This window comes from Maniola hyperantus, chromosome 22, assembly GCF_902806685.2.
Source record: "Maniola hyperantus chromosome 22, iAphHyp1.2, whole genome shotgun sequence".
Lineage (NCBI taxonomy): Eukaryota > Metazoa > Arthropoda > Insecta > Lepidoptera > Nymphalidae > Maniola > Maniola hyperantus.
Genome location: NC_048557.2, coordinates 4074420 through 4101125, shown reverse-complemented (window position 1 = coordinate 4101125; position 26706 = coordinate 4074420). Strand labels below are relative to the sequence as shown.

General features: G+C 36.1%; 1 protein-coding gene across 5 annotated transcripts in view; it reads right to left on the bottom strand.

Annotated features, from left to right (window-relative positions):
* LOC117992968 (synaptotagmin-10-like) overlaps window positions 1-26706 on the bottom strand; it is an 89753-nt gene that overhangs the window by 36759 nt on the left and 26288 nt on the right. For 3 of the 5 annotated variants that reach the window (XM_069506237.1, XM_034980701.2, XM_069506239.1), the window contains exon 2: window positions 3443-3596. In XM_069506237.1, the coding sequence (XP_069362338.1) occupies window positions 3443-3596 (154 nt within the window). The remainder of the gene's footprint in view (window positions 1-3442; window positions 3597-26706) is intronic. The other 2 variants (XM_069506238.1, XM_034980699.2) reach the window with 1 other exon arrangement.

The window sequence follows — 26706 nt, the reverse complement described above, 5'->3', positions numbered from 1 at the left end:
TCATCGATATAAATGACAAGATATGCCCAAGCGAACAAAATTTTCACGGTTTTGGAACCGAATAAATCAGCGCCACCTCTTAGATACTAATGAACGACCCATTTGAAGTCCAGACGTCACTGAGGTTGCATTGGTGCTAAATAAACATTTTAGGACCAATGAATCCAATGAAATGAGCCATTTTGCTTGTCCTTACGAAGTAATATATAAGTCAATGCATTTGTGAGGTATTTGTGACAAATAAATTATTTATTAGTTTTATTGTATTAAAAAAAAAAAACTTTGTCATAATAAAATAGCATTCATACCTCAAAAAAAAAAAAAAAAAAAAAATTATTTATATTAAGTATAAGTCCCGCAAAATGCTAATGCGCGTGGCCGCCATTTTAGTGACGTCAACACTAGACTGAAGTTTCGAGCTGATGTTATATTTTTATTTCGGCTGACGTCAAAATGCCGTCATTTAGATGTAAATGAGACATGGTTCCAGCGCAATAGCAATTTGCGGGACTTATACTTACAAAATTGTAACGGCAGAGATAAGGCAGAAACGTCCATAAATATTGGAGGTGCACTCGTGACATTTCCGTATACCAAATAATTCCCGAGCAAAAACCGCTCAAGTTTGGCTCAACATGCAAAGCGGGTTATCTACATCGAAACAGACTACATTCGCTCACTAATCCTAGTAACAGCGAAAAGCCGAATACGCAGATACTCTCGACTCTCTCTAAAAAGTTCCTGGCAAAAACCAATTTTCAAATGCTACAAAAATTGTATTTATAGGAACGTATGAAAAGTGGTGGGTCGACCGCATCGAGAGGTCCGAAGTTCGACCCTAGGGACGCACTTCTGACTTTTCAGTCATAATTATATGCGTTTTAAGCAACTCAATATCACTTACTTTAACGGTGAAGGGAAACATCGTGAAGAAACCTGAGAGTTCTTCATAATATGTTTAAATGTGTGTCAAATCTGTCAATTCGTGTTTGACTAGTTTGGTGAACTACGGCTTAAGAGGACTTCCCATTCTGAGAGGAGAACCTTGATCAGCACAGTTGGCTGGCGTTGGGTTGAGATGATAGGAAATATATGTGTACCTATTTGAAAGTCAAGGAGAAATTAATTTTAAAATTCCTATATACCTATATATAAATTAAAATGTAAATAAAAATAATAATCTAAATATATAAAAGAAACAGGTGACTCACAGCTCAAACTAATGAACGAATCGGGCTGAAATTTGGCATGCAGATAGCTATTATGAAGTAGGTATCCACTAAGAAAGGATTTTTGAAAATTCAACCCCCAAGAGGGTGAAATAGGGGTTTGAAATTTGTGTAATCCACACGGACGAAAGTCGCGAGCATAAGAGTAAGAGCTTTCGTAATCATTATTTCAGTGTGACTGTGTGAGTAGCTAGAAATCCTAGACACGCTGTCCCTGTAATAAAGAACGTCAGATGCTATTTCTATTACCTTATTTAAAATACGGTGTAGCCATCAAGCAACCGCGAACCGTAATAAATTCAAAGATAGAGCCTTAAATGAAAAGAGGTAACCATGCAAATGCTATTTAATTTTCACCGTAGTTTGCCAATAAAGCCTTATTGTTCCCCACTGAATATAATCCGGTTTAAACCCTCGTAGGCTTTTATCGAAACTGTCTTAATACGACTCGCTTTACCCTTTACCCTTTAAGTTAACAACACACTGCTGCAGAAGGCGCAAAGAATCAGATACGCTTAAGGCGCAAGAGTCGTAAAAGCGGTTAAAGGGCAAAATACGAATGAAGCAAAGCTCGAGCTTTTAATAAAAACTTTATGAAGTAAAGCTTCTTGATATTCTTGATACAAGATTTAAGAAATTCTGAGAAGCTCGGTATTTTTCCAAACGGAAAGGTAACGTTTATTGTCACTTCCACTGAAAATTACCACCTAATAAATCTGCTGTTTTGGGGCTGCCATCTTTTATTAAAACCTTTTTCTTATTATTAGAAAAGTCCTAATGGACACCAACTGGGTAGTGCCCGACTCTTACTGGTTAAAGCTCCTACTGTCTCTTTGTTGGCTGTGTCAGCCTGGGGAATTGAAACCTAGGACCTCTCACTTACAAGACCATAGCCTTCACCACTGCGCCAAGAAGGCTGTTTCGATAAAAGCTCTAGAAGACAAACTAAGTAATAAATTGTGACAAAATGCAAGCGGCTTTTGCGGCTCTTTCGCCGCTTACAGCAGTATGCGATCAGCTTTATTGAAACTTTCCTCATACGTCTTTCCTCGCCCTTTGAGCCTATTATTTGAAGGTCACTTCCTTTAATAGTTAGGTTTAAATCCGTGAGACCTTGTTAGCGTCCTTGTCTACAATAACAGGATTAAGCAGATTTGATTTTGGGGCTTAAGTGTCTAGATTGCTAGTTAGTAGACAGGGCAAACCTTGTCTTGTCGTAGAACGTAGGCATTTTGCTAAAGGAATGGATGAAATTTTTACGGGTACCTTATTAAAAACTAGATGATGACCGCGACTTCGTCCGCGTGGATTTAAGTTTTTTTAGGTTAAAAAATTCCCATGGGAATTCTCTGATTTTCCGTGATAAAAAGTTGCCTATGTCAATTTCCGGGATGCAAGCTACCTTTGTACCAAACTTCATATAAATGTCAGCCTATGTCCTTCCCCGGGATGTAAGCTAACTCTGTACCAAATTTCATCAAAATCGGTTAAACTGTTGGGTCGTGAAAAGCTAGCAGACAGACACACTATCGCATTTATAATATTAGTATGGATTGTTACGATGTTAATATAACACCTGAGCCTCAATAGCTCAACGGGTAAAGGAGTGAACTGAAAACCGAAAAGGTCGGTGGTTCAAACCCCGCCCGTTGCACTATTGTCGTGCCTACTCCTAGCACAAGCTTGACGCTTAGTTGGATAGGAAAGGGGAATATTAGTCATTTAACATGGCTAATATTCTTAAAAAAAAAAAAACACCTGTTGATTTGTCGCTATGGTCTAAGATTTGAAGATACAAATATTCTGGTGGTGATAAAGTAACCCCAAAGGCTATTTCGTAATATAACAGTGCCAACGAGACACGAAAAGCGAATGGCTTCCTTTGTATGTTGAAATGTCGACTACATAGGGTGCAGACTTTTACATTATCTTGTGGTATGAGACGTTTCTATTATCTCGACTGGACAAACAAGGTTTTCTTTTTCATTTGATGACAAAGTTAGAAAGTTAGTACATAGTTGGAAAGAAATGATGATGGATGGAAAGTGATGATGTGGCCTAAGATGGGACGCGTTTACCTAGAAGATGCCTATTCACTCTTGTTTTAAAGATACCCGGGTTGTAATTGGTAGGAAACACATATCGTGGAAGAGTGTTCCAAACCTTAGCCATGCGTATGAGGAATGATGACGCTATATACTGAATGTACAAACCTGCCCATTATCCAACGCCATGTAGCAGCACACTGGTAGCCCACAGCAGCCAGCAGCACGGCAGCCATTGCTGCCAGCATCAACGCTGCTGCGTAGTCCACTGAACTACCTTGAACACTGGTCGTCGCTTCCAGTCCTGCTGGAGGCCACACTGCTGTAAACAAAATTATATGTGTTAGTTGAGATGCGGATTACTAGTTGACATGCGGATTATTGAAAGAAGACTCTGAACCACGAGTGTTAAACGATGCCGATCTACGAATAACTATTTGTTATTCGTAGATGCCCGTGGCGTAATGAGACAAAGCACAAAATTTAATATTATTCTTTATTCATCCATATTTTAAATGCGTGTGTCTGACTTGTCACTGAGATAGGTTAAGTACATCTCGGGGAAGGGTATAGGGTACACGACAGGCAAATGGCAATCGGGGTATGAGAGGAGACGCCTCGCCCGCCTCGCATACCCACACGTCACCCACGCTCGCCCGTATAGGGTTAGAAGGGGGCTGTGCGGGGCGTCTCCACCCCGATTGCCATCTCGACCTGCCGATTGCCTTTTGTCCCAGAAAAAGGTGTACCCACGGGAATTTTAAGAACCTAAAGCCACACGGACAAAGTCGCGAGCATCATCTATCTAATTAACTTTAAAAGGCTAACAACCTGAACGAAATTACATTATTCGAAATAATTATGATGCCAGTTATATTATATCTAATATTACATTAAATATCTACTTAATTGAATCGCCTGGCAATCAAAGGTAGTACGCTCCGTAGAAATCTTTCATGATATTAATAAAATATGATTACAAATATTCTTGGCAATAAAAATAAGGATGACGGCCTTATATTGAAAAAGTCATCATAATAATATACAGTAGATATTGAGGAGTCATTTTATTCAGTAGAACATAATTCGCAAATTAAGATCATACAGGGTGTAACCAGAACGCTAGCAAAAACTTAGCGTTATTGTTATACTATACCTAAACACAATCCAATACCAATAACCATTTGCCTCATTTTGTAGTTTTAGTGAATTAGTATTTTTCAAACCTTTCAAACAATGTATAGCGCGCAAAACTCGGGTCAATGTCCCTCCCACGACGCGGCATTGATTCCGTGTGGCGTACTTACGCAACTTTCGTTAACCTCTAGCTTCAGTCAGATGTTTTATTTGCAAACTGTTTTGTTCGCATAAAAATAAATAAAAATTGGTTTTAGAATGTACAGGTAAAGCACTTTCATATGATACCCCATTTGATAATAGCATTTGAAAATACTTACTATAATTATTATTTCATGAACACATTTAATTTTTTTTTAATGTTCCAAAAATTCACGGTTTTCGGATTTTTTCCTTTACTTGTGCTATAAGACCTACCTACCTGCTAAATTTCATGATTCTAGGTCAACGGAAAGTACTCTATAGGTTTTCTTGACAGACACGACAGATATACTTACATCATAGTATAAATAAGGATTATAAGGATTATTATTTCGTACCCTTATTGCAAAAACCGATTATCTGCATTTTTGTACCAAAATTAGGTTAATATGCCAATCGACTCTTCCAGTCACGACGAAGCTACAGGTAAAACCCATTATCTGTTACGACGCTTTTTTACGGAGATAGCTAGGGTTAAAAGCAACTACCTTCAAGTATGATTTAATTATCTTCCTAAAAAAAGAACTAAACTCATTTAAATACTTTAGATTTATAAATCTATACCACAAAAACCATGTTTCGTATTATAACACTTTTCAGATGTAGTTGCTTGATTTATTTTTATGTCTTATTATTCTGTTAATACATATTAACCTGCGGTAACTGGTTTTAGCTTTTATTATTATACTAGAAATCGCTGATGTATCTACCAGTAAAACAAACTAAACAACATTAGTTGCTTTTTGCAGAATAATAAAACACCATATTTGGTTAAAATTATTGCAGGTAAAACAACTTAGATAACTATAGCTCACTTTTACTGTATAACTGGGCTACGACGGTTTCCAAATATCTTCAGCTACTATCAATTATCTGTGTTTACTTTTTTCTTTCATTAAGTACATGTGAGACAGTTTCCGAATTAGCTTCGGTTAAAACCGACTATCCATGTATAGCCTTCTCTTGCGCACGCTTCATTCAACGCGCGCTTGTTCTTAATCGTGCGCCGATTGTCGAGCGTTGCGGTTATCATTGTCTCGTATTTAAACAATAGGAAAAAACAAAGTATTAAGTATTCGTTATCTTTGTGAAGTTTTATAAAATGAGTATCTCTAAAGATGATGAAAAAAAAAACACTTGAAAGTTCCTTAGAAAACCAAGGTAAGTCACATAATTTAAATCTTTAGGTTATAAAGCCGGTACTAACAGGTTTTGCTAACAAAATTGAAAAGTATTGTTCTGCCGAAATAATATCTAACGAGTTTGATTTGTTTCACAGATGATCTTTGGTGTAATGATGACTTACTATCGCAAGCTTATGATATGTATTTAAGTCAGTCTAAACCAACAGTGTTGATGACGTGTGATTTGCCAATTTCTACGACAGTGGAAGGTAGGTACCTACTTAAGTTAAAATCACTTTAAATATAACTAGCTGTGCACCGCGGTTTTACCCTTCCCGTAACAGACAAACAGACAGGTGTGTGTGTATATGTGTGGTGTGTTTAGATCCTAGTATGGCCACAGGAACAAACATACAAACATGACTACAGTGTTATAGGTATTTCGAAGCCATCTGTCTGTCTGTCAGTGGCAACGTAGCTCGCAAACAGGTGGACTGATGTGGATGCAGTTTTTTCAATTGAAAGCTGGTTTAAGGGAGAATGTTCTTAGCTATGTACGATGATGATCAAGTTAGCTGACTTGAATATATTATTATTATGATGAAAGGAATGTGTGAAAATGAAGTTATTTAAATTTAGCATCCTATCCAATAATATTGTTTATTTTTTGTACAATTAACTTCAACTCTTTTACTTTCAATTACAGTTGACATTTCATCAAAACAAACTATGGAAAATCACGAACCAACGGAAGAAAGCGAAAATGAATCTCTTTTTGATGGTGACTTTTCAGATCAGGACCCTTCGTATTTACCTGCTGATCTACATCATCCTACTACATCTGAATCTGAGGATTCAGAATTAATACAGTTGGATGAGTTGTTAAATCCAGACAGATGTTTAAATAAAAAAGAAAATATTAAAGAAATGCGAAGTAAAGCTATAGCATTATTGTTTGGCAAACCAAAACAACTTCCTAAAAATAATGAATCCCAATGTGTAGCCCAAACAATAACGGAAGACATATTTAAACTAACTTGGAAAGTTATACAACCACGCTCTCGATGGAGTCGACAAGATCCAGCTACATGGAAAAAGAATCTGGCGAAAAGACGTAGAGCTGAAGGCCTACCATACGTAACTAAAATGAAATATCGAGAACCAAAACTCCCTAAGCCTATTAACTGTTCTAAGTGCAAATTTGATTGTAACAGTCATGTTACCGAAAATATTCGTAAAGAATTGTGCAGGAAATACTGGAACCTAGACTACATTTCAAAAAAACAGTTTATATTAAGTATTATTGAAGTCAAACCTACAAAGAGGATTCTTTTGAATAGAAAACGATCTACACAGCGGAAGTATAGTAAACAATGTTTCTTTATAATTGAAGGGGAGAAAAAAAATGTGTGCCAAGATTTTTTTTGCAGAACATTAAGCATTTCACCGCATGTAATAGCAGATGCTGTAAAGCACCGCAATAGTTTGGGACAGTACTCAAAAGGACAGGACCCGCGCGGACGTCGTGAGCCCCCAAATAAAACGTCATCTGAGATGGTAGAAGCCGTTAAAAAGCACATAGCATCATTTCCTAGCATGGAAAGTCACTATGTGCGAAAGAAGTTGAAACGCAGATATTTAGATACTGGGCTTACATTAAGCAAAATGTACGCTCTCTATGTAGAAGAATGTAAAAACAAAAATAACGAACCAATTGTATCAGAAATGACATATCGAAGGATTTTCTCTACAGAATTTAATTTAGGTTTTTTTATGCCTAAGAAAGACCAATGTCTTTTATGTACCAAATTTAAGCGTGCCGACGGCGAAGAAAAAGGCAAACTACAGCAAGATTATGATGAACATATACAAAGGAAGGAAACATGTAATCGGGAAAAACAAAAAGATAAACAAAGAGCTGAAAAAGAAACTGATTTCTTAACAGTTTCGTTTGATTTACAAGCAATATTGCAAATTCCCAGTACTGATGTGGGTCTTCTCTATTATACAAGAAAATTGACACTTTACAATTTAACCATTTACGAAAACGCACTTCCCAATGAAGCTTACTGTTTTGTTTGGAATGAAGTGCATGGTAAAAAAGGTAGCGCTGAAATCGGAACGATTTTACATCATTATTTAACCACATGCGTGCCAAAGCATATTAAAGAAGTCAGCTTGTTTTCTGATACGTGTGGCGGTCAAAACCGTAATCAGTATATTGCCGCCATACTATTGTGGATCATGATGCAGGACACACACCTAGATGTAATAGAACACAAGTTCCTCGAATCCGGTCACAGCTACATGGAAGCTGACTCCATGCACAGCGCCATAGAAACTGCAAGGAAAAATTGTGACATCTACTGTATGTCTGACTGGATAAATGTTTTTAAACGGGCTAGGTCTAAAAAAGTTTATAAACATGAAGGTAAGAATGTTACAAAGAACGCTTACCATGTTAAAGAATTCAAATACAATGAATTTAAAGATTTGAAGGTATTGGCAGAGACTATTATAATAAATAGAAATAGGAACACAGAAGGAGACAAAGTAAACTGGCTCAAGATTAAACGAATGAAGTATCTGAAAGGAGATAATAAGATTTACTATAATTATGACATGTCCAATGAATTTATGATCTTGAACATCACTACGTCCATGAAAACCAACTTGGGCCGACCAACGACCTCTTCACCTGCAAACCATGGTTATGCCACAAGACAAGCACGACAAGACAAGAACAAGCGTATACAACCATCCAGTTCAGGAAAGATAACGATCTTTCCACCCTTACAACAACTATATAGCGGACGTCTCCCTATATCCATAGCTAAGAAGAAGGATCTAATTAATCTATGCAATAAATGTGTAATACCGGAAGAGTATCATGGGTGGTTCCAGTCTCTGGCTACTGAAGATAGCAGTGTTGATCGATTGCCAGCTGCAACTCTCTCTGACACTGATGACACATGTTCTCTGTCTAGCTTAGAAGAATAAACTACGTTTTTTAGGGTTCCGTACCTCAAAAGGAAAAACGGAACCCTTATAGGATCACTTTGTTGTCTGTCTGTCTGTCTGTCTGTATGTCTGTCTGTCAAGAAACCGGGTAGTTCCCGTTGACTTAGAATCATGAAATTTGGCAGGCAGGTAGATCTTATAGCACATTACATAGACATTCGGGGAAAAATCTGAAAACCGTGAATTTGTGGTTACATCACCCAAAAAATATTAAAATGTGGTCATGAACTAATAATTAGTATTTTCAGTTTTCTAAGTAAGATAACTATATCAAGTGGGGTATCATAATATGAAAGGTCTTCACCTGTGCATTCTAAAACAGATTTTTATGTATCATAGTTTTCGAATTATCCTGCAAAATGTCGAAAAAATACGACTGTAGTACGGAACCCTCATTGCGCGAGCCTGACTCGCACTTGGCCAGTTTTTTTATTTAAATATTAAATAAAGATATTTTTGTAAAAGTATTGTTTTTTTTTAATTAAATCTATAATATTATTAATATCTTTACATTAGTATAAAACAAAGTCGCTTCCCGCCGTCTGTCCCACTGTATGTAATCGTATGTATGTGCGCTTAGATCTTTTAAACTACGCAACAGACTTTAATGCGGTTTTCATCAGTAGATAGTGATTCAAGAGGAAGTGCATTTTCTGAATTTCTGATGAATCCAAGGGGCAGACAGAGTTATTCTAATATAATAAAACCAGATAGATTGTTTGTTCAAATGTGTTAATTTGTGTAACGGCTAGACAAATTTCAACGAAACTTTCTTTTAAAGATAGCTGAGATTATAAGGAATAACGTAGGCTATTAAAATTTACCCATTACGTGTAAAAAATCGTGGGGTGCTGCCGTTAGTACGTACAAAGTTAAATAAAATCTACTTTGCCTTCAGCCAAAAGCAACTAAAGATATTTATTTTACACCTGTACTGGCTATAGTTGAACTAAAATTATTTTTGTTTTGATGGTTATTACTATCCAAAGCAAATGAATAAATAAAAAATGCCAATAGAGCTACCAGAACAGTAATTTTGAAAATATGGTAGTTTTCCTACAGTCAGGAAAAACCAACTAAATGAGCTCCTTACCGGTTATTTTCTTCTTTTTATTGAAAATCTAGAAAGTTTTTTTTAATTATTAACCTACTTAACGTTTCTTGAATAGTTTCTTGTTTATAAAAACGATAAGTGTTTAAAAATTGATATCATTATAATTAATTTTTGTATCGTTAAAGTTTCAAATACTTATAATCTCAAAAAGTTTCGCTCAAATTTTGGTGCAGATAATCGGTTTTTGCAATAAGGGTACGATTTATTGAGGATTATTTAATTTAATTTAATTTAATTTACTATAACGATATTATTAAGTAGAAGGACAATAAGGATTTATTTTTTCCTTTTGGGGTACGGAACCCTAAAAAGAGGCCCAATGTTTGAATAACTGACTATTACTGCTATAATATTCAAGATGAAGCAAATTATTGAATATCGACGTGGCCTTCGGCACCCAATTAATCTTTCCTTATAAATAATACTCTTCCGTTAACGCTGACTTCAGCTAACAATCGTTCATCAATTACCTGTCGTTAAGCCGCATTAAGCCGAGAAAGTATATAAATAAGTGGATAAGTACCTTTAGTGGCACCATATTTTAAGAGGCTTTTGGAATTTCACATCAGCAAGTAATGACTACTTAACTTTGCACAGACAGATGCATCAAAGAAAACCTACTATTTATACTATTTAACACAAACATACTATCTATATATATAAAAGGAAAAGATGACTGACTGACTGACTGACTGACTGACTGATCTATCAACGCACAGCTCAAACTACTGGACGGATCGCGCTGAAATTCGGCATGCAGATAGCTATTATGACATAGGCATCCGCTAAGAAAGAATTTTTCAAAATGCAACCCCTAAAGGGGTAAAATAGGGTTTTGAAGTTTGTATGAAAGTCAGTCAGTTTTGAAGTTAGAAGTTTGAAGTTTTGTATTTAATATTTTTGCAATTAGCAGTATGACATATTTTATGTTTAAATCTTATTGTGAAAGATCAACCTTAAGGGTGTAAAATAGGGGTTTAAATTTTGTTTACTCCACGCGGACGAAGTCGCGGGCATAAGCTAGTGTATTATAAATAAAGTCTTTAATATTAAGAAGTTTTATTTTGATAACAATAAGGCTCTTTACGCACTGCATCCGATCCGGATCCGAGAATTCTATCCTGGTAGCCGTATGAGGAGTTACGCACTAGATGCCAATTTCGTTTACTAAAGCCGAGAGTATTTATTATCTTCAATTCGGGTATTGTTCACGGACCGAATTAGCTACGATACTTTATTACTTACTAGCTGACGCCCGCGTGGATTTAGGTTTTAAAAAGTCCCGTGGGAACTCTTTGATTTTGAGGGATAAAACGTAGCCTCCAGGTTCCCATGCAAAAATCACATCGATCCGTTGCTCTGTTGCGACGTGATTGAAGGACAAACCTTCAAACCAACAAACAAATTTATAATAGGGGTAGTGATGTGAAACTTTGCGTACTGCATCGGGTCAGTATCCGCAAGCAATATTACGCATGCAACATCCATCGAAACGGACGCAGTGTAAAATTGACATTCGGATCAGATCCTAGATTTTCGGATCTGAATTTTCTAGGATTCCGATCGGGTACAGTGCTATAAGACCCTAAAGGCTTGGTTCTACTGACTACGGTCTGAAGTTCGGAGTTCGGTGTTCGTATAATGATTGACCAATTAGAGACAAATATTATGTTTAAGAGTCGCTTATTTGACTGTCGCAAGCTGTTTCCTAGTTGCATGGTCGCAAAAACTTGTATCTAAATAGTCGGATCTGTCTAATAATGTATCGGATCGTGGAACTCAAAACTCGAAAACGACTATGATTCGTAATATGAATAATGAATATGTTACCTACAAAAAATATGTTTTTCGAACAGCTAAAGTAAGATGAATGTTATAGGTATGGTACACATTCATTTCAATTAAGCTGTTCATGTACCTATATTTTTCAAGCATTAACGGTAAACCATGTAAGACAAAGAAGATCTATTTATTTTAGTTAATTCATAAGTTGGCTGCTGATTTTTTGCATAGGTATTGTTTAAGACCTGGTAGTAACATAGGCTAGTTTTTATCCCGAAAAACCAAAGAGTTCCAGTCAAGAGTAAATCCAGGCGGACATCAGCTAGTCATCTATAATAACAATGAAATTTACAAATTCCGGTCAAAACATTTAAACATCCCTGACCTGAAATTGGGCTGAAATCGGCGAAAACAAGTTGCCCTAGATAAATACCAAAAGACCCTTTCCCGTCATAATATTTCTAAATTCTAAACGTTATACCGCAAAAGAAAATTTTCGCTACAAAAACACCTATAATTCATACAACTTTGCAGACCGCTACATAAATTATTACAGTAGGAAATAAAAATCGAAGGACAATAAACGTCCCGTTTACATTATCCTGCGAAATTATTCTCATTTATAACCGAAAACGTCTGGAACGGTAAATTACGGGGACCGAGAAAGAGCATTCGACTAAAAGTGGAAGTTTTGACTTTTGAGGCTAGTACACACCTAACGTTTAAACGCATCGTTTTGAGAAATCAGAAGCTGAAACTTTTCGGCAATACTATAAATGAGAAAGTGTGACTCTATTGTTAGCTTTGAACCAATTTTAACATTTGACAGATAAATAGATAAAACCTAAATCCGATCCGACGAAATTGCGATCCGATTTCGTCTACGCGGATTTAGGTTTTACATAAATCCCATTCGTACTCTTTAATTTAAAAATTCTTTGACTAATATTGTATTATAATATTAGTTAAAGAATTTTATTTAGATAATATTACGTACAACAAAACTTATAGTTAACCTAACCTAATTACTGTAAAAGTTTTCTGCGCTAAATAGCCAAGCTAATTCTTTTCGTGGAAATTAGAAATATTTAACGATAAAAAGCTACTTATTCGTCTTCAATTAAATAATTTGACGTTGAAACGTTTTTTAAACTAGTTTTTTCCCGCAATTTAATCCGTATGGGTTAAGATGTTTAAAGATCAAATTGGAATTCCATGCGGTTATGAAACGGGTGGTATTTAAATGACGTGTGACAAAGCCTTAACAAAAGGTCGTTGAAGGAGCGTTCAACCAAAACTTGGACAGTTTTCCACTAACAACTGTTGGGTTTGATATTTAGCAAGAGTAAAGTAATATTTGTCTTAGGATTCGTGAGGCTGGTATAAGTGACGGGAGATAGATTCAAAAGCGAGTAGAGTGGCTTTAAATACAAGAGTGCCACATGGTACTCGTTAAACCCTTTGTTATTTTGACAGGTAGGTACTATATTATAAATCCATAGATTTGGTTAGGTTATTGGACCATTTTGTAGTAGATATTAAGTACACCGTTTAGGGAATTGTTTAAAAATCACATAGCTATGAAAAGTTAGCGGTGCTAAATATTTACTACAAAGATCTAAGTAGGTATATTTTTATTTTGTTATAGGTGATGGTAGTTTTTTTTTCATTGGTTGAAACAAAAATCTGAAATTAAAAAGGAAAAGTCAATGCCCTTGAAAAATAAGAATAAATTATAATCCATATTCATACTAATAATATAAATGCTAAAGTGTGTCTGTCTGTCTGCTGGCGTTTCACAGCCGAACAGTTTAAACGATTTTTATGAAATTTGGTACAGAGTTTGGTTACATCCCGGGGAAGGACATAGGCTACTTTTTATCCCGGAAAGTCAAAGAGTTGCCACACCTTTGTGAACATAAGGAGAACTCTCAGGCATGCAGGTTTCCTCACAATGTTTTCCTTCAACGTTAAAGCGAGTGATATTTAATTACCTAAAACGCACATAGCTCTGAAAAGAGGTGCGTGCCCGGAATCGAACGCCCGACCTCCGATTAGAAGGCGGACGTCCTAAGCACTAGGCTATCACAGCTTCCTTGCTATGAAAGTTGCCATACATGAAATAAATGATTTTGATTTTATTCAAAGCAAAAGGCCCTTAATAAATCTCGACTCTAGTATCATAAGGTCGGATGTGTACTTCCGACCAAACTCACTTTTTTACATAAAGGTAATGAGCATTTCGGGCTCTTTCTGCCAAGCTGACTCCAGTATTTCTATCTCTTTTCGTTGCAAAGATAAATACATGCATAATGTCGTATCTGAACACTTTCTAAAAATTTGGAGAACCATAATTATATTTTTTGACTTGCGTATGTATGCACCAAAGCAATGGAGAAAAATGATAGATGTATTTTGAGTTCGACCATTATGCTACGAAATAAGTTTATTTGTAATACTAGCTGGTACTGCAGGTACGCACTTCTGCTTCTGAAATATGTAATAATTTTGTTAGGTAAAATCACAACAGATGTTATGCTTCGAATTTTTTGTATTAATATTTGGACTGTGAATCATTTAAGACTTTTTGCCTTGTAATATAAATAATTTTGCAATAAAATTCATGGAAGTAAGTTGAAATAAAGCTTTTTGTTTGTGACTACATTAAAGTTGATGTGATTAATAGGTAAGAGATCCATCCTATTTCACCAAAATTTTGGACTAAACTGCGGGAAAAAGTAAAGAGCCAGAATAAAGCTGAAGACATTTTGAAAATGTAGACTAGAAAATCTTTTAGGACCACGAAAATCACACCATGGAAATCTAAAAATATATTATAATAATACCCCACTAAGCAAAAAACCGTGCATTTATGGTGTTTTTTATGAATCACAGTTCAAATCATCAGTTCAAAAATTTATTGCCCTAGTTTTTAAGTTAGCCTTAAAAAATTAGAGTACCTAATCAATTTTTTCCTTCTTTACCCATCTTATAATCGACCTAATTTGATATTAATCGAGAGCAGAAATTATAAGGCACCTACAATATGTGATGATAGTGATTCCAACGAAACATACCTAATTGTAGGAAGCTTTAGATTATGTTAATTTAAATATAAATGTAGTATAAATTAATTTATTAATTAAACAACTAATAAAAGTGAAAGTAAAAAAATAAAAAAACTTAACTAAAACACGAAAGAAACAGTTTAAAAAAGTATCTGTTAAAAAGAACAGTCGAAACAAAGCAATGGAATTTTCAAGAAAGCAGAAAGTATTTTTTTAATTACAAAAGTGGCAATGCCAGATTTGACTAACAGTAATTCCTTATACCTGCGTAGTTTCTGCACCTTAAAAACGATTCATGATGCTACCAGCAGTGTTGCTACTTTAATGTGGTCTGAAAACATCAGCTGCAGCGGAAGGAATAAATCAGTATCTTGTCTTATTTCATTAATCTACTAGAGAAGAAACAAAGTATTCTCGAAATTGTTGAAGAATTGACTTTGTGGTCTGATAATTGTGTCGGTCATAATCGGAGCATGATAATCGTTATGGCTTACTTATGATTATTATAAGGATTACCACACTAAAAGGTGATAAATCACAAGCTTTATGCTAAAATGCAACATGTACCTACGTGGAGTGAGATGTAATCCATGCACAAATAGAAAAAAAGGGAACAGCTGAAAACAATGCAGATTACTAAACTAAGAGATTGGTCACAGTTTACAAGAACATGCGAAGGAAACAAAACTTTTTGATAAGTTTGATTTGGCACTACAACATATTTTTAAAGACCACATCCCTTTACAAAGGTGATATATCAGGACCGGTGATATATCAGGACAGAACGGCGGGGATTTTCAGATTTCGGAATATATTACCTGGCTACAACTAACGCAATAATGCTGGGTGTTATTATTTTATAAAAACTACTTTAAAGAAGACTTTTTTGTATTTCATTAGTATGTTATAGGTACATATAAACTTAAAATTCTTCCCCGCTTTCGCCCAATATACGACATAATGAGAAACCATTATCCACTGTAAAATATAACCAACTTTTGCAGTAGGTACCTGCTGACCTCCATTCTTACTTTACGTACCTAATCATTATAAGGAAAATCAGGCTATGTTGGCATGTTTTAGATTTCTATATTGATGTAACCGTCATGTATGCAATTCCACAAAAAATGTTTGACCCACTGTAGGTTTCTAATTACTTTGTAATTTTTTTTTCAATTTTTGGCCGTTGTTTTTAATTAATGGGCTTTATTTGTGAATTTGTAAATTTTATTTTCATTCATTCAGAAGTCACAAGGTTTACACGGATGCAATGGTCAGACTATCGGGCGAATGCAATTATTATGTATCAGATCTAACTAATCAGTTTCAGAAAAATCAGATAGGTACATTGTTGCTATCTCACAAAACTGATAAATGATTTTTGTGAGATAACTACTGTGATCTTTTGTCCGAATATTACTTATGTATAATCAGTTAAGACGTATTATGAAATATTAAGTAATAGATCCGACTTTTATTTCAAATTTGTAATAGTAAAAATTGCAGCCATAAAGTCGGTTTACAACTTATGCACACAATTTTTTAGCACAATTACGAATATTACCAGCATAAAGTCGCATATCGTCCATTTTGAAGAAATTGTGAGTTTATATTTTATTTATTAATGATAAAGTATTTCTAGTAATGGTTAATGATAGGTACAGTTAAGTGTTAAATATTACAAAAACAATTGAAATTGTATCTCTAGTAGTTTAGAAATTATGACCCGATTTCCCTAGCATTTTTGATTTGGCTCTCCTGAAAAGTAGCAAAAATCCACATCCGACCTTATGATACTAGAGTCGAGAAATGATTTAGGCTGTAGAGCCAAAAGCTTTCTCCACTTGAAGTAAGAGCTTTAGACTTAAGCCATCGGAAAAGGGAGTGTGAGACGCGAGTGTTACAAAAACATTTAGGTAGAAGAGTTTGTTGACACCGCGCGGACTGTGACCCGGTTTTCGATACAGCTATAAAGCGAACAAACTTTTCCGCCTAAAGTGAACAGTTTATGGCCCTCTAGGTACTCTTTTGCGAGCACCGGTTTAATATTTTTTGATATTACCATTTTTGTTTTATGGTTAGCTCGCAAGAAGAATATTAAAATTGTAAATTCTAACTTAATAATGTACCAACACTGTACAGTAAGCAAACTGGTAAATTAAGTATTAACTAAGACCCAATCATCGATAAAGAATCTATATAGATGAGATTGTTCGATTTTGATAGCTTTTAGGTTTGCCCTTATAAGATTTTCAGTCGGTATACACTCGTAATATTTAAAAAAAGTCAAGTCAGATTCACGCACCGAGTGCTCCGAACTACAGTACAAGTACAATTTATTATGTATAAAATTAAATAAAAATCTGTTTTAGAATGTACAGGTACCTTTCATACCACATGATACACATAGATACCACACTTGATCTTAAATTATTTGTTCATGAACACGTTTTAATTGACAATAATAAACAAAGTGATCCTATAAGGGTTCCTTTTTTCATTTTGAGGTACGGAACACTAAAAGGATTCCGACCAATTGAGAACCATCTCGTTTTTTGAAATCGGTTATAATAAGGTAAAATCGAGGAGTAAACTTAGCTAAACCTTTAACGACAAAAATATCGTGGCAATTACCGGTTTCTGTCAATCACCGATTTTATGTCGACTTCCGTAAATTTTAATGAGTAGGCAAGTAGGGCAAAATTAAGTAACCTGTCAAACAGAGACTGTCTAACCACACGATACGTTTCGTCAGTGCAGTGGTACGGGCGCCTGAACGGTGCCACTGCGTGATTCTACATAGGAATCGCTGTACCATGCCACACGATGCGTTACGACGTCGCGTCGTGCGGCGCCGCACTGCACGTACAACGGACTTGGACGGGATGGTAAGGTGCAACGCTATACTTTTTACCGGAGCGGCAACACAGTGTCCATGTGGCACCCAATACTCAAATCCACAGCGGTGCGGCGCGTATCGCCGTACCGCATGCTATTACCAAATATTATTAATTAAAACCGAATATTAAGTACCTATACACTATTTGACAACTAGTCAAATCAGTAACTTTTAATCGAACGTCAAAACGTGCACTTAGTATGCGATATTCTATGAAATACTGTAATGTGACGTCACATAATGACGTACTTTTTTAGTTTAATCGATAATTTAAAATAGTTATTTACACTTTTAAAACTATCAAAGGATTCACGTATTTTCGAAGACCCTCATTTAGTAATCACTGAGAAATAATTTATATTAATTGATGTAGTCAAATACCCAATTCCAAAGTACGACCACTGGCCTGACTTTTCTTAAAATAAATTATTGTAGTACTAGCTGATGCCCACGACTTTGTGCGCGTGGATTTAGGTTTTTGAAAGTCCCATGGGAAATTTTTTAATTTTCCGGGATAAAAAGTAGCCTATGTCACTCTCCAGGTCTTTAACTATACTCAAAAAAATCCAGTCAATCCGTTGCTCCGTTGCGACGTGATTGAAGGACAAACCACTAAACTAATGAACCAACAAACAAAGACACTTTCGCATATATAATAATACTAGCTGAACCGCCCCGGCTTCGCTCGGGTGGAGTTTAGAAAATTTATGAGGAGGTTGAATTAAATTTTTCTCTCCGTAAGAACCATCCTCGTACTTCAAGGAAAATTATAAAAAAAGAATTAGCGAAATCAGTTCAGCTGTTCTCGAGATTTGCGATGAGCAACACATTTAGTGATTCATTTTTATATTATAGAAGATAATATGGGTACTGATATTGATGTACTTAGTTAGACATCAGAATTGGACTTGTCTCGAATTTCAAGTCAGTAACAGCTATCCCAACGTAAAGAATGCTTTACACAAAGAGAATTTACTTAAATTGAATTCATATTTTCATTACAGCCAGAATCATCATTATTATTTTCATACGCCCCGAGTACCTATTGCGCTTTGTGAACGGTAAATTAGTGCGTTAATAAAACATTCGAATTTCAAGTCACTAGCAGTCACAATGTAAACAAGATTTTATATAAAGAAAATTCATAATATTGGACTCAAAAGAGATGGACAAAAAATTTTATGGACGCGTGCCCCAGAATGTACAGAGATGATAATATATGTACCATTTAACAAATGTACGGAGATGATATATGTGCCATTTAGTAGTAAAAATCTTCTATTTTAAGAAAAAAAAGTGGCATGTTGTTTTGCAGTCGTGGCATTAATTTTGTGATAGGCATAGTTCAGCCTGGGGCAAATTTTGTCCATCTCGTTTCCATCATGCTCAAAATCATAGTTAATTATTACATATTTTCATACGTCTCTTATTCGGGAGGTCGGGGATTCGATCCCGGGCACGCACCTCTTAGTTGTGCGTTTTAAGCAATTGAATATCACTTGCTTTACCGGTGAAGGAAAACAACGTGAGGAATTCTGCATGTTTAAGAGTTTTCCATAATATTCTCAAAAGAGTGTGATGTCTGCCAATTAGCACTTGGTCAGCGTGGTGGACTATGGCCTGAACCATTCTGAAAGCAGACCGTTCTCAGTAGTGGGCTGGCGTTGGGTTGAAATGATGAATTATTATGCCTCATGAACAGAAAATTAGTGCGTGAATAAAATATTCGAATTTCAAGTCACTAGCAGTCGTAATATAAATAAGCTTTTACATAAAGAGAATTTATATTGGACTCAAATTTTCATTACGCCCGAAATCATAATTATTATGGACTAAGAGCCAGCGCGTGCTAAACCTTAGTTATTTTATAAAAGATGAAAGTTTATTTGCGTATTGTCCCCTACACATGGAGGAAGGAAGGAAGAAAATATATGAAAATTAGACTTTATAATTTGACGTAAGATTTTTTACACCTTTAGTAATAAAGGTGTAAAAAAGGAGATAACAAGGAACTGTTATCTCCCAAAGCAAGCATGATCCAACCAAACGTTCCTCCCTGTGTGTGTGTGTGTGACAATACGCAGATAAACTTTCAGCTTTTATAAAATAACGAACGTCTGGTACGCGCTGTCTCTCTCTCTCTTGTAAGGGTGGTAAATTGTGCGGAATGGAAATATACCCGGATACGGAATAATCTACCACCTTACAAAGATTAGAGGAAAAAAATAATTTACTTTACTTGATCTATCTACCTAGTAAAGAATAGAAGCTAGCCGTCGACTCCCTTGTAATGTATATGAGGTGTTATAAATGAAATTTGCTAGATGTTAGGCAAAATTGTTTTTAATGTAACTTTTACCGGGGTCGCTTAATACATAGTGATGGCTAATAATGCTTAGTTATTCTAGCTTAATGCCAAGACTTAATTTAGATACATTAGAATGCCTTAGGTAGATAGTACATAAAATCTATGTTTTAAATTTAAGATGCCATTGGCATGGAATAGACAATGACACAGTAAAATTCATAAAATTGTTTCAAAATAAAAGCTCAGTAGTAAAGACAGGGTTCTTACTGTACACATACACTAAGAAGGTTCACTAAACTGTTCCAGGATACAAACATTTGCTTACTTGTAGGTGCGAAGACTGCAATGTAGCTGGACGGCATCGGCCAAGATCCAAAACTCAATTTATTTGATTCTTCACAACCGAAATGTTTCATTACAAAGATTTTCACCAAGTCTTATCCATAGAAATTAAGTTGCCAACGTGAATGTGCAAAAGAAATAAATACGAAAACCGAAAACTAAAAACGGAAACGCAAACGGAAACTAAACGGAAACTAAAAACGGAAAACGGAAAACCCTATTGAACTCCTGGCCACCAATGGTTTTGGGGAGTCCACCCACAACCCATTATCCTCATTTATTTGGGAAGGTAAAATAACTGGAACTGAAAGGGAAAATCATGAAATTAGGATTTTCTCTAACCAAACCGCCATTTTGTCGAATCCACATTACTTGATTTTTCACTCACCATAATTGATGAAACATTGAAATACGTTAAGATGACTAAATTTATATCTATTGTATTTTCCCAGGCGAAGCCATGGGCGAAAAAGAATGAGATTTTCCTGGAACGAAAAAAATTCGTCTTCACATGTTGACTCCAGAAAAATTCCTTCCTCCTTTTTCTACAACCGCACCGCACGCCGCCGCAAACAATTCTACCCTCACCACCTGGGTGTCTGGTGCACTTCGACCACCCGTTATGCCAGATCCTTTTTTCCACGCACATGCAAACTGTAAAATCAACTCCTTTCGGAGGTGTTCCCATTAGATTACAACATGGACCAACAAATCCTGAAAGGCCGGCAACGCATTGGTGGTTCCTCCGGTACTGCAAATGTGAGTGCACCTGCAAGCATCAGGTGACCCGCCTGCTTATTTGACATTTATATTTTAAAAAAAAAAATTAATATTAAAATGCGAAACTGTGTTTGTTTATTGGTTTGTCCTTCAATAACGCCAAACGGAGGAACGGATCAGTGTGATTTTTTGCATGGATATATTTAAGGACCTGTACCCGTTGTACAAGATTTTACGTCTCACCAAACGAAACCAAATTCAAGAATCGAAATACTTCCGCGTTACAGTAAAATGGACCTAAACAGCCTTGAATTGAAGTCAAATATTCAATGCCACTGATTTTAATTTCGCAATGTTTTCGCTTGGAGCGCTGGCTGTAGAAGTGTAGACAAACTTGAGCTTTAATACAAAGCATTTAAGATCCAGTTTACTGTAACGCGGAAGTATTTCGACTCTCGAATTTGGTTTGGTTTGGTGAGACGTAAAATCTTGTACTACCTACGGGTACTGGAGACTGTGGAGAGTGACATAGGCTACTTTTTATCCAGGAAAATCAAAGTTCATAATATGATACATACATTAGTATTAAGATAGGTATAGCCTACTATAATATAGTATAATGTATTCTATATGAACTAACCTTACTTAACATGATACTCTGTTAATTAAAAAGCTTTTTGCAAAGGCGTGGCTAACAGACGCGTATAACCTGGAGTAGGATCATAATAAATCAAGTTAATACTTACCTACTGGTAAATATTTATGAATACAATATTATCCTATCAGATAGTTTTTCTCAGACCCGCACATTAACCTCTATCAGTGTGCTTACATGGCAATTGTTGCTCGGCAACAAGTATGGATCAATCTGCAGCAATAAGTGGAGCAATCTGGAGCAATTATTTCGCATAAAATTGCCGAAATTGCAGTATATTACTTCATGTGATCGTGACGTCATAATTGACTAATTTGCCTGGAATTGCGGAATTTCAATTGCCCGTGCAAGCGTTTCTAGCGTTTCTGGCAGCCCGTGTGTCTAAAAAAGAAGCTTGAACTTCTTGGTCTACTGCTAGGGAACAGAAACCGATAGATGAGTTGCTTATTTCTTGCCATTGAAATAAATTGCTCAAGAAATGCAATAAGTGCTTCGAATGCGGCCCGAAAAACATCAGCCAAAAAGCTTATTACAAATTAATAAAATTATTAGGCTAAGTTGATTTTTAAATTAAGTTTTATTTTAGCATAAATGCTTTTGTTGTCATTAGAAAAATTCGAATATTTTAAATTTATCGTCGATGACTTACTACTTGATGAAGAATAGGGTCATACAAAATTTATATCAACTTTATTCGCCGTTTGTTAGGTACTTAGGAAACATGGGTCCTGACTCCTGAGAGATGGTCCAAATTAAGACAGGTAAACGAACCGGATCATAATATTCTCAGTATATTAGTGGAATGCACTCCACTATAATCCCCAACGGATGCAAAATCTAAAAAAAGACAAGCTGTACTTAATCTAAAAAAGCGTAGATTTGAACTCCATCCGTTATAACTCTCAGGCATACCTACAGGTTTCCCCACGATGTTTTTCTTCACCGTTAAAGAAATATTTTAATTTCTTAAAAACGCACAAAACATCGAAAAATTAGAGATCCGTGCCCGGAATTGAACTAACGACTCTCCGAATATCCTATTCAGTCTTCTCCACGGAATCTTAACCACGATGCTATCAAGTTGTTAATTGAAAATTCTTTTCCCGTCCTATTTGAGCAATATTAAAAAGGAAAAGATGATGATTCTAAATTGAGTTTAGAGAAAGACGTCAAAATCAACGCCAATATAATCCAATTCTAAATCCACATGCAAATAACCCTTAAAATACCATAACGTAACAACACAAGGAAAGGTCTTTAAAGAAAACCCGGATATGGAGAGATAATTTTAATCGCACACATCCAATCCGGCCGCCCGTGCCCCAGGCGGTGATATAAATGTTCCACTAGATAGGGCACTTCATAATAATAACATGTTCCAACGAACATCGGTATCAACACTCCTGTCAATCGTAATCAACTTTAGGCGTTGCCCTAATACAACGCGATTACGCAATCAACGCAAATTCGTGCGAATTTAACTCGTACGACCAAACATACTGATCTCGAATTGGTGTCCTAATTGGTATTCACGCGATGATCGCGTATTCTCGTTCTATTTGACGGAAGCACGCGATGGTCGCATCGCTTACTCGCGCGATGTTCGCGTAATCACGTTCTATTACGCCTTAGACGATGTCCATTGTTTTTAAAAATAAAACTTGCGCGATAACTCTACATTATTATTCACATAGGTAGCTTTTGTGCTTATAGTCTCAACTTATCTATGTTTGTAAAAACAGATTGCGTCTTAAGCGAATTACGATTGACAGGAGTGCGGACACCGATGTTCGTTGGAACATCTTTACATAGTATAAAATCAAGTCGCTTCCCGCTGTCTGTATGTATGAACGCGTAGATCTTTTAAACTACGCAACGGATTTTAATGCAGTTTTCACCAATAGATAGAGTGATTCAAGAGGAAGGTTTATATTTATAGTTTAAGTCTCAAAAAATTAGAGATCCCTAGGAAAATTGAAATCTCACTGACACCACATTAGTATCTACACTGCACCCATGCGAAGCCGGGGCGGGTCGCTAGTGTTCTATAAATCACCCCATCTAGTTGAACATTTATATCGTTGGGCCGCCCGGATGACCGTGACACGAAATTGGGTCAAACCCAACACCCGGCGCACGGAGTAATAAAGATGGCAAAGAATTTAATAAAACCAAAGACAAGCCTAAGTAATTAGACACTAAAGAGTAATTTTGGGCGTACCAAAAATACACCTTGTGTTTCATTATGAAAAGGATGTAATTTAGCTCTGTTAACTGAGTTACCTAAAATATTTGACAAGCTCTGACTCCGATTGGGCGTGTTACAGCCAAAACTCTTATCCAGTCTAAACTGCTTTTGACTTAAAAAAAAAAATTGTCAGTGTGGACTGCCGGCAGTATTGAAAACTTAAAACTAGGTAACTCGTAAATATATAAAATAACAGTGGTTTTTGTTTTAAATTTTCAAATTATTTGTTAAATCAAAATTTCATAATTTGTAAATTAAAACCATTAATATTATTTTAGATTTTACTTATATTGGCATTCCGAGTACTATTAACATTACCAAATCGGTGACACAGTGTTGAAGTTTTTATTTTTTTCACATACCAAAATTGTCTGGAGAAGTTTTCATTTCAAAAAAGTCTAAAGCATTTTTGACTATACCATATACGGATTGGTCAAAAATAGTTTTAGTCTAGGGGTAGGAGTTAGGACAGAAAAGATTTCGTGAAGCTGGAGGACTCAGACTTGAAGCCACTTTTACTTCCCCAATTGATATTTTTTAATCAAAAAAACTACTTACTAACCATAGTTTTTCTGTAAAAATTACTGACCAACATCGTTAGTCAAACAGTTAAAAGTAGATTTGACTGATTAAGAATTTTGCACTGTAACAGATGTGCAGACAAAGAATTACTAGTTGGAAATTTATTTACTTTACTAGGATTTACATACAGCTCCAACTTTGATCAAACCTGATCTACTTACTAAGTCTACACAATCTAGATTTTATTTGACATGAGGGCTAAAGATTTGGTTGTTCTAGATTGTTCTAGTTCTGCACGGCGTGGCAAGGGATTTTCATACGATGAATAGCTTAAGATTATAACATTAAAATTGAAATTTCAATGATGATCATCGTAGGTGCAAAAACAAACCTGTGGCATGGCATGCTCAGGCATGTCGTGTTGGCATCAGAATGCCTCGGAACCTCTTGGAATGTTTCGGAACCTCTTAGAATGTTTCTGCAGCCTTCAGGATTCCGAAGCATTTTAAGGTGGGGCTCAAACCTGTGCCTGCTCTCCGCGTCGCGTCGTCTGTATACGCTTCCGCGAGTCTGTGGTCGCCAAGGCTTGCCAACGAACGTCGCGGCATATAAGTCCCGCGAATTGCTATAGCGCTGAAACCATGTCTCATTAACAACGAAATGACGTCATTTTGACGTCAGCCGAAATAAAAATTTGCCATCAGCTCGATACTTCAGTCTAGTGCTGACGTCATTAAACTGGCGACCACGCGCATTAGCAATTTGCGGGACTTACCACGACATAGTTGCCTTTAGTATATGCTTGCACGTAGTGATGTCGAAAGATCGCCGTGCCGTACGACCAGTGGGCACGGCCCCAAGTTGCTTGCTGTTTGCTCTAGATCATTTCGTGTAACTTCTACATTAGAAGCAGAGTCCGTGACACATCACAATATACCAGGGTCCTCCCTAGATACATGTTGACCCAAATTTCACGTGAGCGAAGCGGAGAGCAAAAGCTCATTAAGAGACTAGTAACCCGCCCTAGTTTTGCTTGGGTGGTATTTCTGAAAATCTTTTCTTATTGGGAGTCTACATTATAAGGAAAACCTATATGCAAATCTCGTTTCTAGGCCCATTGGTTTGAGTTTTACGTTGATATATTGTAAGTCAGTCAACAAGCAACCGCCCGGGGCTTCGCTCCCGTGGGAATTTAGTATAATTTGGCCTTATTCTTTGTCTACATTATAAACGGAATCTCCGTGCAAAATTTTAGATTTTTTAGGTCAAAGTTGATGAATCTGTCAGTAAGGAGTCAGGAGTCAGTATGAGACATAATATTAGCTTTTTATCATCTTCGTCAAGAATATAGGATGAAGTCAGATGTAAGATGATTTAATTTTTTAAGATACCGTCGTAATTTCGCAAAACGTTTCTTAATGGCAGTCAACATTACAGTTACCACCCACATGCAAAATTTCTATATATATGACCCAGCATTTTAGGCTGTACCTACGTACCATATCAGCGACTAAACAAGTAAAGAGCATAATCCAGCTAATATCGTAGGAACACCTTTTCCCCTTAGCAAAAAGTACTAACATAAACTAAATTTCAAGGTCTCATGTTTGACCCTGACAGCTCACTGTGACCCGGATATTCAGGGTCATTGTAACCTGGTCGCTCCTAGATCTTGACCTGGTTAGCCCCTTTAATAAATTCCCACGGTTCCCGAAATGTGGGAATATACGTTTTGACGTGTAAACAGAGATATGGCCTCTGTTAGATAGAATCTCTAAACTAAAGTGACAGCCACGACGCATTCGCGAACTGAGTTCCTATGAAAAAGGAAAAGCCATTTTCTTGTAGTTTTAAATTATCACCATCCCTTTCGTAATACTCCCTACAAAAAAGGAGAGCACTATACCTTTGGACCTGTCAATATAGTTCAGTTTAGAAATTGTGTACAACAGTATTAATCAATCAAAAGGTCTTCTGAGGAGCTGTTCGTTGATAGATCAGTCAATCATTCGGTCAGTACCTTTTCCTTTTATATACTTAAAGACGCCTATTGATTGCGAGTGCGTAGCGCAGTTACTCTACAGGTGTGACATAGTGGTGTGACCTAATTTCATGTCACGGTCATCCGGGTGAACGCATTGGATTCACCCGCATTATATCCGGTTTGCCGATAGTGTCATAAATCAATGAATAGTAAGTTTCTATTTACGTTTTCAAATTATTATAGAATTTTAAATTAGGTTTGGTGGAAAACTCAACTATATGGATCTCTTATCTCAATTTTACAGTAT